This window comes from Tetrao urogallus, assembly GCF_951394365.1.
Source record: "Tetrao urogallus genome assembly, chromosome: 14".
Classification (NCBI taxonomy): domain Eukaryota; kingdom Metazoa; phylum Chordata; class Aves; order Galliformes; family Phasianidae; genus Tetrao; species Tetrao urogallus.
The window spans coordinates 16205461-16222702 of NC_136827.1; the positions used below are offsets into that span (position 1 = coordinate 16205461).

At 49.4% G+C, this 17242-nt stretch overlaps 2 protein-coding genes across 2 annotated transcripts; both read left to right on the forward strand.

The window, feature by feature from the left end:
• Positions 1-220: 220 nt before the first annotated feature.
• LOC306951745 (uncharacterized protein) lies at positions 221-1387 on the forward strand (the record flags this gene model as incomplete). Its single annotated transcript, XM_079542273.1, has 4 exons — positions 221-349; positions 441-464; positions 891-1052; positions 1286-1387. 4 exons carry the CDS (start codon positions 221-223, stop codon positions 1385-1387), a joined length of 417 nt encoding a protein of 138 aa, XP_079398399.1.
• Positions 1388-6272: 4885 nt separating this feature from the next.
• LOC306951747 (uncharacterized protein) lies at positions 6273-8020 on the forward strand (the record flags this gene model as incomplete). Its single annotated transcript, XM_079542275.1, has 4 exons — positions 6273-6428; positions 6515-6544; positions 7283-7408; positions 7823-8020. 4 exons carry the CDS (start codon positions 6273-6275, stop codon positions 8018-8020), a joined length of 510 nt encoding a protein of 169 aa, XP_079398401.1.
• Between the last annotated feature and the right edge of the window lie 9222 nt (positions 8021-17242).

A 17242-nucleotide genomic window follows, 5' to 3' on the forward strand; every position in this document is an offset into this window, starting at 1 on the left:
AGCGGCCACTGAACTTCTGGGGGAGTCTTTATTTTAGACACATGTAGTTTCCCCCGGCAGATAAGAAAGTAACAGCTTCCACTCTACAGGTGACTTCTCGCCTTCAGCTTGAGCTTCTTTGTGGTGAGGTATTAATCATTTCCTCGCACGGCGCACGTATAAAAGGAAGCCAGGATGCAGCCATACCCAGCCCACGAGAGGAGCGCGGTGCCTCGCCACGATGCTGCTGCTGCTCTGCCTGCTGCTGTCCTGCTGGGCCCCCAGCTGCCCGAGCCCTTTGCCGCTGGTCAAGGGCTGCCCCATCAGCTCCCTCCGGAAGGAAGTCATTCGAGACGTTCAGGGACTACAGGTTCGCCTGTTCTGTTTGCTTTTTGTTGCGCGCCTGAGTTTTTGTTCTGGCGGAGCATCTGCTAATGTGGTTTTTTAACAATCTCTTGCAGGGCAGCAATGAAACCGTGCCTCCGGTAAGGTCGTGTTTCAGCTCACACTGCAATGCTGCATGCCCATGGTGTGGCCATGCGCTTTTGGAGATTAAAGGAGGATCTGGCAGTTGGCAGAGCTCATCCTTTGTGCACTTGGAAGAGGTGTCCCCTGGCTACCATGCCACCAATGAGTTGTGATGGTTGCTCCTCTATGGGCTTCACTCAAGGCAAAATCTTTCCCTGAAAAATCAGTGCTCAGCTGCTGCCTTGATCAGAGCCACGAGTAAGAGCTTGCTTCCACCAGCACTGGCTCTTTCTTATCACAAGGCAGATCAGAGCCCCTTCTGAAGGCACTGGGGACACGGTCAGTGGGTACAGTGGGAATGGGTCTCAGCGATCTGGGAGGTCTTTTCCAACCTTAGTGATTCCATGAGGCGATACAGAAAAATCTGTGCTTTGTTATTGCAGAATAACATAATTCTCATGATGGAGCAAGGGGAAGAGAATGCAGTCGTCTACCTGGAAGAATTCATTAAGGCCCTGGAAAGCAGCAGAAAGAAGCAACTACGGCAGCTTATCCGCAAACTCCGGAGTATCTTTGCTGCCAGGGAGACGTGCACTGGGTGGCTGGTAGGTCCAGGGTGGATTTTCTGCTCGCTGTTCTATGGGGTTTGGGTTAGTACAAATCCCAGTGTTTGTCCAGGCAACAGCAAAATGTGTGCATTGCTGAAGCTGCCTCCTGGTTTGGTGCCTCCGTGGTCTTAAAAAGGACAGAACGAATCAATCCACCAGTCAAGAAACAAAATACAACTCGTGTGTCCAAATTACATTGGTTTGACTCTTCTCCTTTGTCCGTCCCCCAGAAACATAAGTGGGAGCCCATGGAAAACTATGACTTTTTCAAGAATTTGGAAGAACTATTAAAGTTCCTGAACATGTATGGCTTCTTGGAGGAGACAACATAACTGCAGAGCAGCCTGCCACGCCACGGAGCTCCGTGAACCCTCCTTTGCACACCCTCACTGACAAGCAAAGCTCCTGGGAGATGTTATTTATTCCTATAATTATTCGTATTTATTCTATTTATTGGTAGGAACTTCAAGTTATTTATTTTTATGATGAAGAAACGCAGTAGTTTTTTACTTCATTGGTGCGTGGGGAGGAGCCTGGTGCACCATTTTGTACCACGCATTGGCCACACGTTGGGGTCAGCACTTTGTTCCTGCTCCTGAAGTTTGCAGATGCTTTCAGTTCAATTTTTGCATCTTTTTAGGAGAGTGGACAGCACTTTTTGGTGAACAGTCTCCTCCAAGGATGAGACGTTGGATGTTGCTTTTAAATGGCGCCTCTCCAAGCTGAAGAACATCGCTGTGCTACAAAGGCAGTGACAATTGCTTTAAAATAGAAGAAAAAGTGAGGTGCAAATTACCTGTTCTCCAAGACCCGAGCGCTGCCAAGATGTTGCGTATGCATTTCACACAGTAAAATATTTGGGAATTTCACATGCAGCACTCTATGAAATGTAATCAAACTCTAATGGAATCTATAAAATAGATAGATAAAATATAAAATAAATCTCTTGCACAAATGTGTAACTGTCATCGTTTCCTTTGTGGTGATTTGTGGTGCTTTAAGGGATGTTTGACCGGACAACGCCAGACTGATCTCATCTCTAATGGCGAGGTTCTGGCAGTTTTGGGGGCAGCTTTAGAGATGGCTGATACCTCTTTGTAGGGTCTGGACACCATGAACCACCACATCTGTTTTCCTGTTGGGATGAAAGCAGCCCATGTGGCTGTTCTTCTGTGCACTGTGGGACAGACAGCTGACTGCTGCCCCTCGCCTTCCCCCCAGCTGGATGTTCTGACTTCAGGAAGATTCGTCCACACAGAAGAAGGAAAACACGTGGCAAAACCTCCTTTGGGGTAGGATGGGATGGGAGCAGCCACAGCCCACAGATGCACCCACATTCCCGCGGAGCATCACATGCATACCTTCCCTCCAAGGGATTTTCCTGCTGGAATTTCTTTGTTTCACAATTCCATCATCACCACCTACTGCTGCACACCTGGATAAAGATTTCCTAAGTGCTCTGCTTGAGGAAGGGCATCTCCAGCAGCAGCACTTGTGCCTACGGGATGCCCTGCAAATCGCTGCTTGCAGAAGAGGCCCGGGGAATGCCACAGCCCACGGGAGGCTCAGAAGGGAGCTGACACATCTGAGCAGTTTGCTGGCATTTTTAATAACTGCTGGAGAGGAGTTTCTCAAGGGTTGCAAAAGAACAGAAACAGCAGCCAGAGCATGAACAAGGGGAAAACCAAAAGGTGTCATTATCACTGTGCATACCAAAGGTATTCCAGAATAAATCCTTAGCCAATGCTACCAAAGCACTGGGTGCTTAGAAGAAGCAACTTGGCCTGTTGGTGATCCATGTCAATTCCTCTTGTTCTGCAGGAGTGCAGCCCACTGAGTGCAGCAGTGCCAGATGAGGAATAAACACGGGCAATGGCGTTGACTCCAAGCCAAGTAAGTGTTAGCCAAAACCCACGGATGCCAAAAGATGATGTGATTTTCACCATCGTGAGCAATGATGCTTACAGCCTTCCAGTGAGGGAAACGGTGCTTTGAGAGGGGCCACGATCCGCTGTGATGCAGGGAGCTCCAGTGGCCGAGGGCTCCAGTCACTTCCAGGGGGACCACAGACACATCCCGATGGCACATTCCTATTGCTCGTTGAAGCCCTCTCCACGTACCACTGACATCCCCTGTGCTGTAACCAGGTCCCCCCAGCCGACCTTTTGCTTTTCGAGCTCCCAAATCAAGCGGTTCGCCTCGCTGCGGCTGATGCGTCGCAGTCGGTGCGTGCTGAGGTTTGGCAAGCGCTGCTCCTCAGGAATAAAGCAGCAGCAATACCAGCGGTCCGCGTGCTGCTGGCGCAGGCTGCTCTCTAGGCGGCACTCCTCTCCTGCCGAAAGCCCGCAGCGTGACACGAGGGCTGGAGGGAGGAGAGGAAGGGATGCGCGATGCCTTGCGCCGGGCTGCAGAGGCTGAGGCTGACGCAGAAAGGTGGAAGAGCGCGGAGAGGCTGCGGACAAAGCCGCAGAAGGGACCGTGTGCCTGAGGGCCCTGCAGCATTCCTGCCGCTCCTGCTGGGGATGCTGCTACCTCTGTGTGCAAACACCAAATCTTAGGCACTCGTGGTTTTGCTGCACTTCGGAGGGCTGTGAGTGCTTGTTTCCCCCATCTCGCAACGCTCCCCACTGGCAACCACAGAAAGTCTCCAGATGGTTACAAATGCCAACAGCTTTTCTCATCATGTTTTTTGGTAGAGAGCATCCTTCTATTACAAAGGACCAAGGACCACAGGGAGGTTAAGGAGCAGTGGTGATTCCTGCCACAGCCAGCACGCTGCACCAGCAGAGCAAGACACAGGACCTTTTGTATTGATAACATCTCACTGCCTCTCTCAAACAGCTTTAACTCCATTTGGTGATGGGCCAAGGTGGTCCTTGCAAGCAGATGAAAGAGGATGCTTCCAAATCTGGCATGAAAGGTTCAGAAAAAGGGCTTGTGGGTGCTGACATTTGCCTAATGGTTTGGCTGAAGATGCAGCCCATACTGTGGCTTGCACCTTGTGAGTCGAGCTGTTACATCCTCATACAGAGCACAGAGGCAGTGGGCAGCAGCCAGCAGCTCCCCCTGGGGCAAACATCCATCTAAAACGTGGGAAAGGCAAAGGAGATGCAGGTCCTGCCCTCACCTCCTGCTCCATGCCATTGCCAGGAGGCTCTGAAGCCTACATCAGAGAAAGAGGAAAAACCTTTGTTGGTTTTCACATCATTCACTGTACCATCTTAGCACATTTAAACATTCTCTTCAACAACTCATTTTAATCACTTCTGCCCCAAGCTGCTGGACGGCCAGAGCCTGCAGAGCCTGAGTTCCTTGGTTGGGAAGTGAGGGGCCAGGAGCCATTTCCTGAGCAGTTTGGGACTGAAGTTTGTGGGTTTTTTTTTTTAAGAGAATGACTCAGAACTGTCTTTAGTGATGGAAATCATGGCAGAACTGGTGGGCACCTCCCATACAGCTGCTGCTGGAGAACCTTCACACCGTGCTTGAGGAGGGCAGCACCCACCCTGCAAATCGGCAGAAAGGGAGCAGCAAAGTGATGGGAACAAAGGGAACGTGCAATTATGTGTTTTCTAGTAGGGATAATCCAAAACATATATAGACAAAGAGCTTAAAACACCATCCAGCCTCAAATTCTCTTATTACATTAAGAGCTCTCCAAAGTAAAATGCAGGCTGAACCAACAGCGAGGATTTCCCTAATCACTTCCAGTAAAACCAACCTGCCACTCCTGCACTTCAGCAGGCATTTTATTTGAAATACTGCCTCTAGAAATCCAACAGATTTATAGAAGGAAGGAGAACATATGGGACACGTTTGGGCCAGACGCTCTGCTGGCACAGGCTGATGTGGATATTTGCAAAGCTCTGCATCGATGTGTTCCAGCTGAGAGCCTGGCTCTGTGCTAACCCTGTCCCAACAGCACTTGCCAGGCTCGCTTCTGCCATTGCAAAATGCCTTCCTTACAGCTCTCAGCTGAAGTCAGAGCTGCCACAGAGCAGGCAAGGAGTGGGACAGCAGGGGCTGTGCTGGCAGACATCAAAGTCTCCCACTGTTCCATCTGGCAGCTCCAGTGCTGGTCACCACTTTTCCCCATGGTCAGGAGTGTTTTCTCACCACAGCCTCCCTCAGATGCCACTCTCTGTAAGAACCGTACTATCCCTTGCCTCCCACCATGGAACTAATTACATGGCTTTTTCCCTTTAGAGCTGCAATATTGCAGAGCTCCCCCAGCCCTGGTTCCCCAGTCGCTCTGAAATTCTGCTCTCCCAACACCACGTTACCAGGAGCTGAACCCCTCCTGCGTTCCCGTGCCCTGAGCCCACCTTCCCCCATCACACCCCCCAGGCACTGCTGCAGTTTCCACCTCATTCCAGCCCCTTTCCCTCTGGCTCACACATTCACAAATGCAAGTGAAACCAAGCACCAAAGTTGCCCCCATGAGGTGCTGCATAAAGGCCACACAATGCACCACGCTTCCATTCTACAGGCAGTTCCCTCAGAACGCGGAGCTGCAGCTGGCAGCTGAGAATGAAGACTCACGCAGCACTGTCAGAAAAATTAGCGATGTCTGGATAAGGTCTGCTCCCCACTCCTACTAATTACGGCAAACAAACGACCTTCTGTCTCACTGACAGGTCAGAAAAAAGACATTTCCCATAGGAAATGGCAGTGCTATAAATGGACACGAACCTCTGCTCCCACATTGCTGCTGAGGTCACATTGCAGACAATTGCTTTGACCCCGAGGGCTCCATCTTCAGCTGGCATCAGCTACAGAGGCACTCAAACCATTAAAGCAGGATAAAATGCAGCAATATAGAACACAGTCTCCTCTGATGAGAAGCAATGGTCTTCCAGGCTGTGCTGCTGGAATAATTTCCTCGGGCATTAACAAGTCCTGCTTTGGCAGCACCTTGCACAACATTAGTGCCCTCGCATGGCTCCTGCTTGCACAGAAGCACAGCCCCCAGGGTTAGAGGGGTAAGGAAGTTTACAGGACCATTAATCAGAAACGCTTCTCGCATCAGATATGCTGCTAATTCGAAGGCTCAAGTTGTCGCCTATTTCCTACTTTATCGATTTGTAAATGAGATAAGAGAGTAATCACATCCTGCCCATATGAGCTTCTCTATATAAGCGAGCCCAGCCAGAAGACAGGAGCCTGAATTCAACGCACTCTTCAGGTTGGAGTCCGAGCCTCCAGTGCAGCACCTTCCAAATGCATCCATACGTGCTGCTGCTGCTGCTGTGCGGCTGGAGCGCATCCAGCCACTGCCTGCCTCCAAAGGAAATACCGCTTCTGCAGGGCAAGACCAAATCTGCCATCATTGATGAAATGCTTTGCTTACTTGAAAATGAAAACACGCATGAAAATGTAAACCCTTTTCCACTTGCCCCACGCCAGATTTGCCTCTCGAGGTGATTTCCAATTTGTAACATGGAGGTTTCTGTCTTTTTCAGGAGCAGCTCAACACGCCGACCTGCATAAAGGTAAGGAACGGCCGTTTCTCATTTCTTACTGCCATGAGGACTCACAGTTTACCAGCTTATGGTATAACTGTATATGTATGAGAGTAAAGCTCCGGGCACAGTTCAAGACAACGTGCCCAATGGCAGTGAAGGGCTTATGGGCTCCAGAACAGCTCTGTGAGCCACAGGTAGGGGGGACCTGCACTCAGAAACTGGACCAGGAGGGGCACAGGGCCACCACGAAGACCAAGGCTGGCTCAGGGACAGCCCTGAGTGCTCTGCTTCTTTCCCTAGTATCATGTTATACTGTTCAAAAAACTGCTCGAACGTGGCTAGCATCCCATTCTAGCAGCTCTCCGACGGTGCATCCTCCTCAGCATCTCTGTGTGCTTTTTAATGCTGTTCAGGAGAGATTTCCAGCAATGTCTGTAAGGTCTTCTCACTAAATGATGCATTACAAGGAGAACTGCTGGGAGTAGCTATCTATGAGCATCCTACATCCAAGACAAAACGCTCTCATCCATAAGGAACTTAATTCCAAGAGTTGTCAAATCCTCCATCGACAGAAGCTGCACTTCCTCTGCAGAATTTGTGCCTGTAATAGTTACGAATGCTGCACTCATGCACTCTTAAGGGAAGGTATAACTAAGAAATATCTCCAGAGAAAAATTGTAGGTGATTTATTCGAGATGGTTTATGGACCATTAACATCCTCCTACAAACCAGAACGCCTTTTTCTTTCCCATTTTTTCCTTCTAGAGCACAAACTGTGCCTGTAACAACACTGAGGAGTTTATTCACCAGCTAAACAAGTTGGAATCTCCATGTATGAAGATAGTTAAAAGCGATATGAGAAAGCTAAGAGACAACTGCACAATTCTGAAGGTAAGCTTCTGCTGTTCAGTGGCAATTTCAAACATTTCCCTGCAGTTCTCCACCTGCCCAGGCTTGCTGTGCTTGCTGAGCTGCCTCAGTCTCCTCTTAGTTCTCTCAGAGAGCACAGAGCTGCTGGGACCACACGGAGCATCCCAAGCTCCCCAGTTTCTCCAGGACATGGATATTACGAGGGAAATTGGATGTACAAATAGGAGTTGGACTTGATGATTCATATGAGTCCTTTCCAATCTGGGATATTCTATGATAGCCAGGGCTGCATTCACTGCTGGTCTGCAAGAATGGTGGAAAGTGTTGTGGGGCTGGAGCCTCATCCCAGGCAGCTAAAGAGCCCCGAGGAATTACAGAGCCTTGGGATGGAGTGCCTCTGTAACTCCTGCATCACTCTCTACTCTTTTTCCTTAGAGAAATTCAGCCCATGGACATTCCTGCAATGAGATCAGAGCAGATTTCTCCAAATTCAGAAGCAACCTGGAAGAATTCTTGAAGTGGCTCAGCCAGACAAAGAGCTGCAGGAACATCAAGAGGGACGAGTTGGATCTGGATGGCAGCAGCAAAAGCAGCTGCTCTCTGCTGCAGAAGCACTGCAGAGAAAGGCTGTAGGAGCAGCTCCCACAGCAGCAGTGGGGCTGCCTGGGAATGGGGGGCAAGGAGGTGCTCCCACAAAACATGAATCTGTGCTAAGAGCTAATGCAAGTAAGTGACTGAAAACCAAAGACGTCAATTAAAACTTTATCAACCACGCACAGCCAAGTGTCATCATTTACCCTGCCTGTGGTTATCAGATGTGAAACGTGCTTGTGGCACCTGGGATGCAGGGAGAGATGCTGGGTCTGGGGTTTGAGCACACAGGGGCAGCAAACACAGCCCTGACCTGCTCACATGTGTCAAGTGGGGACAGGAAGGGTCTGCACGTGGGGATGAGGGCTAAGGGGCTGAGATGCTCAGTGGGTACCAATGGGACCAGAGCAACCTTGCTGGAGTTGTGGCACCACCAGATCCCACCCTGCACTGAAGCTGTTGCTTGTTGGTGGTGTTTGCATTAAGCTTCAATAGGAATCTGACCAAACTAACATGGCTGTTTCACCTTTTGCCCTTTCACTGCACTCCAAAGAGCTTCTGCTCAGTTTTTTCAGCATACATTTATCCAAAACATTTCCACCAAACCTCAGACAGCATCCAGTGCAGAGCGGGATGTCAGAGGAGATGCTTGCATCTTACTGAGCGTTAGAATCATAGAATACAGAATCACAGAATGGTTGAGTTGAAGAGGCCTCAAGGATCATATGGTCTGGTTGCTCCCACCAATTCAGACCCAGCTGGTCTTGAACACCTCCAGGGATGGAGCATCAATAACTCCTTTTCAATTTACGTCACACGAGCACAAGAGCTGCTGAATTACCACACTTCTGTGCAAAAGCAGTGTTTCTCCAGCATGCTCAGAAGGTTTCAAGCTGTTGGACATCTCTGTGCTAAAGCAGCCACTGGGATTGCACTGTGGGTCTCAGCTCAGCTCTCTGCACTCCCTGTGCCTGGTGAACAACGACTGCTATGCAAAGACCCACAGCGCAGTGACCTCTGAAAGCAGGTAAGAGATGATGCACATCCAGTGGGACAGCCAGCACTCAACCTGCCTCACAGAGCACTACTCAGCACTCTGAGCAATACCTGAATTTGCTCACGCGCTTGGTTCCATCTCGCCTTCCAGCACGCTTCAAAAAGCAGCAGGTTTTCAACAAACCACTTTTAAAGTGGCTATCTTGCAATGGCTCTCATCCCTGAAATCACTGTTTCACGTCGCTTGTGTGCAAACTCGCCATTCTTCTAGTGCTTTGCTCCAGGAGATGCATCTCCCTCACTCACCAGCACTGCTATCCCAGGAAATACTTCTGTTTAAAGAACAGAAAGGAACCAAAGAATGCTTAGTTTGGCTTCATACAGCCTAGAGATGAACAGAAGTGCTCCTGTCCAACCCAATGAGAAAGAACAGAATCAAACCTGAGAAGTGCCCAGAACTGTCTGCTCAAACACGCACACGAAGGGCTGATCCATATTAGCAGTATCTGTCACTATTTCCAAGGATCACTAACCTCACAGAAATGCAGATACACCTCTCAACATATGGACCATGATGGCTGGCAGAGTCGTCATGCTTTTGTGAGAGGCATTTACTGTGGAGGAGCCCATAATTTCAAGGAGCCGGCAATGCCATTCCACACCTCCTGCAGCTGATTTTGCTGAGCCACGTTGGGGTTCTGCTCCAAGAACCCACTCTGCCCTTACCTCCAGAATATCAGCATTAATTTTACTGCGAACATTCTCAGCACGATGCTTGGCCTTATTTCAGAAGCAACGGCATTCTGATATTCCACTGACCTTACCAGAAAGCCCCTAGCACCCCGAGCATGATTCATATTTGCTTTAAGTCCATACAGAGGTAAAACCCAAGCCACCCACTCTCGCTCCCACTGTACCCACACACAGCTCTAGCTCACTATCTCCATATTGACATTTACTTCTCAACACATCCAGCTTTCTGGATCACAGGTTTCTAAGTCCCATGTGTGAGCTCTGCAACGGGGATGGAGGCCTTGCTGCTCACCTGAGCCTGGCAGGTGCTGGGACACACGGAGCTGAAGGTGGTGGCCAGCCCACCCCAAAGCAATCATTGCTTGCAAGCACAGAACCCACACTGCCTGAGGTCCCGTGGCCACTGGGTCCCACCTGAGCCAGGTGCCCATCCCTACGGCCAGGGAGCTGCCAGAGCTCTGCAGGGAGGAGCCCCCAGCACCGTGCTGTCATTCAGTGCATGCACACAACAGCTCCTGCCCAACCTGCATGCACCAGCTCCATCTCGTGCTACCAATCCCTGCCAACCATGCACAGCAGCTGAAATGAGAAAAGAAGGCAGCATTCACACAGCTCTCATGTCTCGACCAGGAGGTTTTCACTGGAAACAAGTAACACCACAAGCTTTTGTTCCAACAGATGAATCAGACCTCTGGTACAAATGACACGCTTGGAGCAGCCCTCCCCCTGCTCCTCCCACCCTGCTGTAGGGGTGCACACCACATCACCACTTCAGTGGTTGGAGAGAGCAGAGCAAGCCGTGAGCTGCAGGGAATCGCACTGAGCCTTAATGTGGCCATCACAAAACGTGGGATTTGGACGAGAAAGCAACCAGAGGCGGGCAGAGATGATGAGAGACTCTGGTGCAGGTTGTGCTTAACATCAATACTTCTGTGGAAAAACAAAGAGGCCCACTGAGAGGGACGGCTGATAGCATCTACCACCACAGCAATCTGAAAGCAATACTGAAGTCAAGGCAGGAAGACGACGATGCCAAACCTGCAGGATTTAACCCAAAGGAGGCACAGTCAGACACTTTCAGCACTGAAATGGTTCCTCCCTTCCCATGCCTTTATCGAAGAGTGAGGAAATACAAGGGGTGCTGAGGCTACGGTGCCTATTTATCACTGCAGAGATATTTCATGCTTTGTTTTTCTCTTTAAAGACAGAGCTGTTAGCCACATCCTCCAGTCATGAGTGCAAGGAGCTGCAGGGGGTAAAGCACCTGTTCTTATTCAGAGGCACCAGAACCGCCTCTAATAATATTAGCACTATCACACAGAATGGGAAAATAATTTTAAAATACCATTCTCTGAAAAGAAAAAGTCAGGGGAAGAAATAGCAGGCATTAAATCATTCATTTGCAGTAACACTCCATCAGAAATCCATAGACTGGAACTGCAGACGCCAGCACCAGTATCTCTATGGGAAGAGTAAGAGAAATCATTTCCTAAAGGCTTCAGTTCTCCAGAAACCCAGTCTGCTCCTGCTCAAGAAGTCCTGAACTCACCCTATTTCTCTGTATGCAATTTCCTAAGCTATTTGAACCTTCATCCAGACTTTGCAGCACAAAACTCCAAGTATTCTCAAAGGCAATCAGAAGAAAGTGAAATCTGGATCTGATATCATTGGCAACAGCACAGTCTCCATCCTAACAACTTCCATAAGCGCTGGGCTCTCGTGTTTTCATGCATATTTTACATGTGATACAGTCCATATGAGAAGGATTTTAATTCTTATTACTGCCAATTAAACATCTCTTCCCAGCCCTTATGACAGAGTCTGAGTCACCTCCGTGGGCAGCTGCAGCACAGGAAGCACACTGCCCTGCTGCCCCTTCAGTAATGGATCCACAGCAATCAGCACCAACCCACCTGTGCCCACTCTTGGAACCCAGGCACTGTGTTTTTGTAAAGCAACGCCCCCCAGAACCCACTTCAATGTCAAACGCTGCAAAACAGTGGCTGTTCTGCTTCAGCTTGAACACTGCCATCGAGGAATTGCTTATTTTGATGAAATGGTTGGGGGAAAAAAATGCACCACCAGTGCAAACCTTGTTCCCACAGGTCAGAGGCTGCCTCAATGCATCAGCAAGTTGCATCATGGAAAGACACTTACCTGCTGGCTTTGCTGCTGCAGACAGGATGCTACAGGAACGGAGATGTTGACGGGTGCAGTCTGCAATGGGGGATGTTCACAATGTATTTCAGCTTCTGAGGAGTCACAGACAATAGCTACAACAATCAAGAAGAAAGGGGGGAGATGCAGGGAACACCCTCCCTCAGACCACGGCCCACGATAAGGCTGTGGTTGAAGAGCAGCAGGAGCTGAGAATGCACGCAGTGGTCATCGCTGTGCCTCAGCTTCCTGCACAGCTCAGCTGCATTCCCAGCAAAGGGCTGTGACATACAGCAGATGCAGGCTGAGCCCCAGCACAGAGCCCTGCACTCGTAACATCCCCACCCTGCAGAGCTCCAGCACAAAACCCTGCATCTGCCACATCTCCATCCCGCAGCGCCCGGCCCTGGCAGCCCACAGGAAGCACAGTGCAGCTTCCCGACACACAGGTGACTTCTCTGCAATATAGGCAGGATCCAAATGACTCAGCAGAGCACCCCTCGTCCTACTGTTACTCAGCCCAGCATCTCGGTTCTGCAGAACTCTCCTTAGCCTCAGCTCTTCCAATTCTGCAGCTTCCCAACGACAATAACATTTCCAAATTGCAAGAGCCTTAAAACACAATATGAGGCACTATCTGCTTGCACTATAGCCCTTATTTCCAAAGCTCTTCAAGTTATAGCTATCAACTTAATAATGCAACATCTCAGATGCCTCCAGGCCTACAAGCAATCCACATCACATGAAAAGGTCTGCTCATAACTGCTGCTTGCAGAACTAATAGCTGCTCTACCCCAAAGCACCCGTGGAGGATTACACCACTCAGAAAAGCACTACATCCATCTCCAAATAATTTCTCCAAGTGCTGCTTTGCAGCCAGGGTAGATTTATTTACAACAAAAATCAGCTCCTGAAAGCATCGTTGCCACCCCATTTTAATAGAACTGTAATCCCAATACCTGGCTCAGGCACTCCGCTTCAGGCCTGCAACAAGCAGCAAGAAAGGAGAGGATGCAGCCCTGGGAGGTGGGCACAGAGCAACCTCTGTCAACACCCCAAAGAAGACATTACACTGCTCAGTGTCCCAAGCAGGAGCAGCACACAGCATTCTGCTGCCAGCAAACCCACCAGCCCACAAAACCCAGCCCTGCCAGGTTCCAGGCATGCAGGTGTGTGAAGCCTTCTGGGAAAACCATTTGCTAGAAGCAGAGCTCAGCTGTGTCTCATTTTGCTGCTCTGATCTCCCAGGTTTCAGGAGTGTGCGTGGTGGCTCAGACCTGCCTCTGATGTGGGTTCCCTGTGAAGCGTCCACATCAGGTCACAGTTCAAGATGAGTCTCTCCAACATCTCTCAGGCTCTGGGTGTCACCTCCACTTACCCCCACCCTGCACGCCTCACCCTGAGGTGTCCCCAGATGGCAATGAGCCTGCACAAGGGGACACAAGCTGCACTGACAGGATTGGTGGCACTGGTTATTCTTACGCACCAAACCCTGCAGATATCAGATGAACTTTCCCAGGCATCAGCCGGACACAACCTTACCCCACGAGTTAAAGAAGCTGCTAAAATTGGGTAAAATACATTTACTACAAACAACGAGCCAAGGAGGCAGAGCCACTTCTGTGTTTTCCCCTCTTCATGAGGATCTTTCACTACCTTACCATGCAGACAGTGTGCAGTGACTGGATTCCTATGACTCATCCTATGGAACAACGTACATTGCATTGTGCAAATTGTGATGCCTTCACCCCAAGGGCCAGCAGCACGGTGGCCACTGCTCCAAAAAGTAAGAATCACTCACATGCAAGGAAAGCAGGGCTTCAGGAAGGAGGGAGTTTGTTTTCAGTTTCATTTCATGTATTTCAAATTGGATGTTGCTGTTTTGGGGAGATATCTGCTCACACGTAGCAAACTGAGCACCTAGCCACAGCCTCGGTGCTTGCAGCAAGCAATGCTTCATGCACTTTCTGGCTGCAGTGTGTGCAGTCTATTTGTTTTGTTTCTTTCTGGCATGGGAGCACATCTGTGCCATTTTGTTCACAGGGCTGTGTCAGTGCCCAGTGTTTACTCTGGTGTCTGTCTTCAAATTTAGGACAGGTACAGAAGAGAAACAGAAGAGCGTAACACTGGAAAGAACCTGCAAAGAACCAACCCTAGAGGAAGTGACCACAGTAAATAACAGTAGGAGATCACAGAATCACAGAATCACAGAATCACCCGGGTTGGAAGGGACCTCAAGGATCATGTAGTTCCAACCCCCCTGCCTAGCAGGGCCACCAATGATGAGATGAGCCCCTTGCTACTGTTTGTCTCTAAGATTAGATGCACCCCAGCTTTCACGGCTTCACAACCAAACTCTGCTCACTGTTTCCCACTTCCTGCAAATGTATCTTGCTGCTTACCAAGAAAACCCAGGTCATCAAGTAGAGCAGAGAGTGCAAATCAACCACAGCCATGCGGGCTGTGCAGAGCTCTCCCCGCAAGCACAGGGGCATAGCTGCCCTTCCACCACTGACATTGCACACAAGAAAGCTGTCCTGGGAAGGGATGTGTGAAGTCAGGAGGGAGCAAAGGCTCTTCTCCTGGAGCCCCAATCTCCTGCTGCGTCCTCCCCAGCCCCAGGGATGAAAGCCAAACTCTAAAACATTGCACATAGTGAACAAGCAGGGAGCAGCATGCCCTGGAAATGCAAATATGGACAACTAAGATGATTGGAGAGCTGGGGCACCTCTGCTACGAGGAAAGGTTGAAGGAACGGGGCTCGTTTAGCTTGGAGAAAAGAAGGCTGCAGGGAGAACTCATTGTGGCCTTTCAGTACTTGAAGGGAACGTATAAGCAGTAGGGGAAATGGCTGTTTATGAGGGTGGGTAGTGATAGCACAAGAGGGAATGGTTTTAAACTGAGGCAGGGGAGGTTTAGGTTGGATATGAGGAGGAAGTTTTTCACCCAGAGGGTGGTGAGGCACTGGCACAGGTTGCCCAAGGAGGCTGTGGATGCCCCATCCCTGCAGGCATTCGAGGCCAGGCTGGATGTGGCTCTGGGCAGCCTGGGCTGCTGGTTGGTGACCTGCACATAGCAGGGGGTTGGAACTGGATGAGCGTTGCGGTCCTTTTCAACCCAGGCCATTCTATGATTCTATGGCTCCCAAGGACAGCGCTGCTGCTGCCTCTCACAGCCCGCAGTACTGCTGAGATGGTGCAGTGTGGTGGAGGCAGAGCAGGGCTGGGCAGCAGTGAAAAATTAATGCTTTTGAGGAAGCGACAGACTGAGGCTGCGGGGGGGAGCAGAGCGTACGAGTTCACACATCGCACAGAGTCGGAAGTCTTTTGTTTGTTTCTTCTCATTCAAGAGCTGAGATGAAAGTGAAGGAAGGCAGCGTGGAACCCAAGCAAAGGCTGTGAGATCACAGCAGAAGGGCCTGGAAGGCATCACAGCACCTGAGCTGCTGTAGCCGTGAGGAGCAGCAGTGCTGCCTGTACCATCACAGGTGCCACTCTCTACCCTTCGGCCCAAATGTTGGTTTTCCCCTCTCAGATGATCAGATAGGAGATGCTTGTTCACTGTAATCAGAAAGCAGCAGTTTCTAACACAGAAGATAACATCCTTCGCTGAGCCTACAGCGCTGAGTGTCTGTGCTTTAGGTGATGCCTAATCTGCACAGAGGGCTGCAGTATTGCTTGGCAACACACCACATGCCCACACAGCTGTTCTGAGGCCATGGTTTAAGAAACCACATGCTCACAGTGGATGTGGATTACCAGCAAGGTCTGGGGATGGCTGCTCTTCTTATGAGTACAAAAGCAGTTATAAGAGACCATAGCTCCATGACAATTCACATGGTATCTGCTTCCATCAGTACCTAAAGACCACATCAGTGAGTACAGGCAGGGCCTGAAGAGCTCTGAAAGATCCCAAAGCATAAATATCTGTGCCAAATACTCAGACCCTACAAAATAAAGCAGAGTCAGCAACGTGTCAGAAGATTCAGTCCAAACCAAACTTTTAACCATCTATCATTGTCACAGCAGTGAGACATTACAGAAATTCCCTGTCTCTGAGTTCCAGCATAAGAATTCTAAGTCTAAAGACTACTATTTGAGCTCCATTTTAGGCTTACCATCATATTCTGTTCAGCCTGATACAAGACAGAATAGGGAATATAATCTGACAAACTGCACAAACACGCCTGGGAGGTTATGGAATGCCCCCAAGTCACATGTGCTCTTCTCCCTGAAATAAGCATTATGCTTCAGCTCATAATAGCAGTAAGCATAACTTGAGTACAGCACAATAAGCAGTTTTAGTGTTCAAGCAGTTCTGCATCCCCACTTACTGCATCCACTTCAGGAATGGCCTCACTCAAATTGGAGGACAAAAAAGAAGCTTTTCCTTAGAGAAAACAAGCAAAAAAATCAGTGTTAAAGGTTCAGTGTGATATAACTCTGCTAACAACAGCATTCCCAAGCCAACACCACAATTTGAGGAGGATGTACAGGTTTTGGGCTGGAGGCCTGATGTGAACTTCAGCTGTCAACATGGTATGTTGACAGAAAGCCTAAGTAGATTCTTTTTCCTCCCCACAGAATCAAAGTGGTCCAACTAGAAATTGGGGGTTTGGCTCTCCGTCAGTTCTTCACATCTGCAAGGCAGTCATGTTGAATGCCTTGTAATAAAGCAAAGCTCCTTGTTCCCCACGTTTATGCTGCGCTGAGACATTTTACTAGGAAAAAGCAGAGGTCAGAAATGAAATATTCTGAGCAGCCTGCCAACAACCACAGCATTCATGGCAGGCAAAGGAGTGCTGTGAAATTAGGCAGCAACTACTAAACTCTGCCCTGCAGAAACAATCGCTCGACTTCACTGAGCCTGGAGCAGGTAAAGGGGGATGGTCGAGGAGATTGGCAGTGCCTGAGAGCTGCTTTAAGTGTTACCTTCTAGCTCACTCCGTACTTTTTCCACTCTATATTGTGCAGAGGAACCCAGTGTTCATTATGTTTGACTTTAGGACTGACTGAAGGTCTCAGTGTGATTGAAGCATCTTCTGCTTACAAGCCTGTCTCATACATTGGGACATTAACAACTGCCAGATCAAGTGCTCCCACAGGAAAAAACAGTCAGCATTACATCAGTGACAGTTATTCTTACAATCAAGGATGGTCACAACTGCTTGGAAAGGGCATCAGGTTTTCCTGAAAGCCCCTCACAAGTAACACTGGGCAGGGCTTCTGATGAGTGTGATACAATGAGTGTGATGCTGAGATCACCCTGCACACTGGCCATTAGTGTGCAGCTGTCTGCTCTTACAGTACTGTTTCAAAACAAATTAATCTTCCAACTTCAGCAGAAGCTGCAAGAATT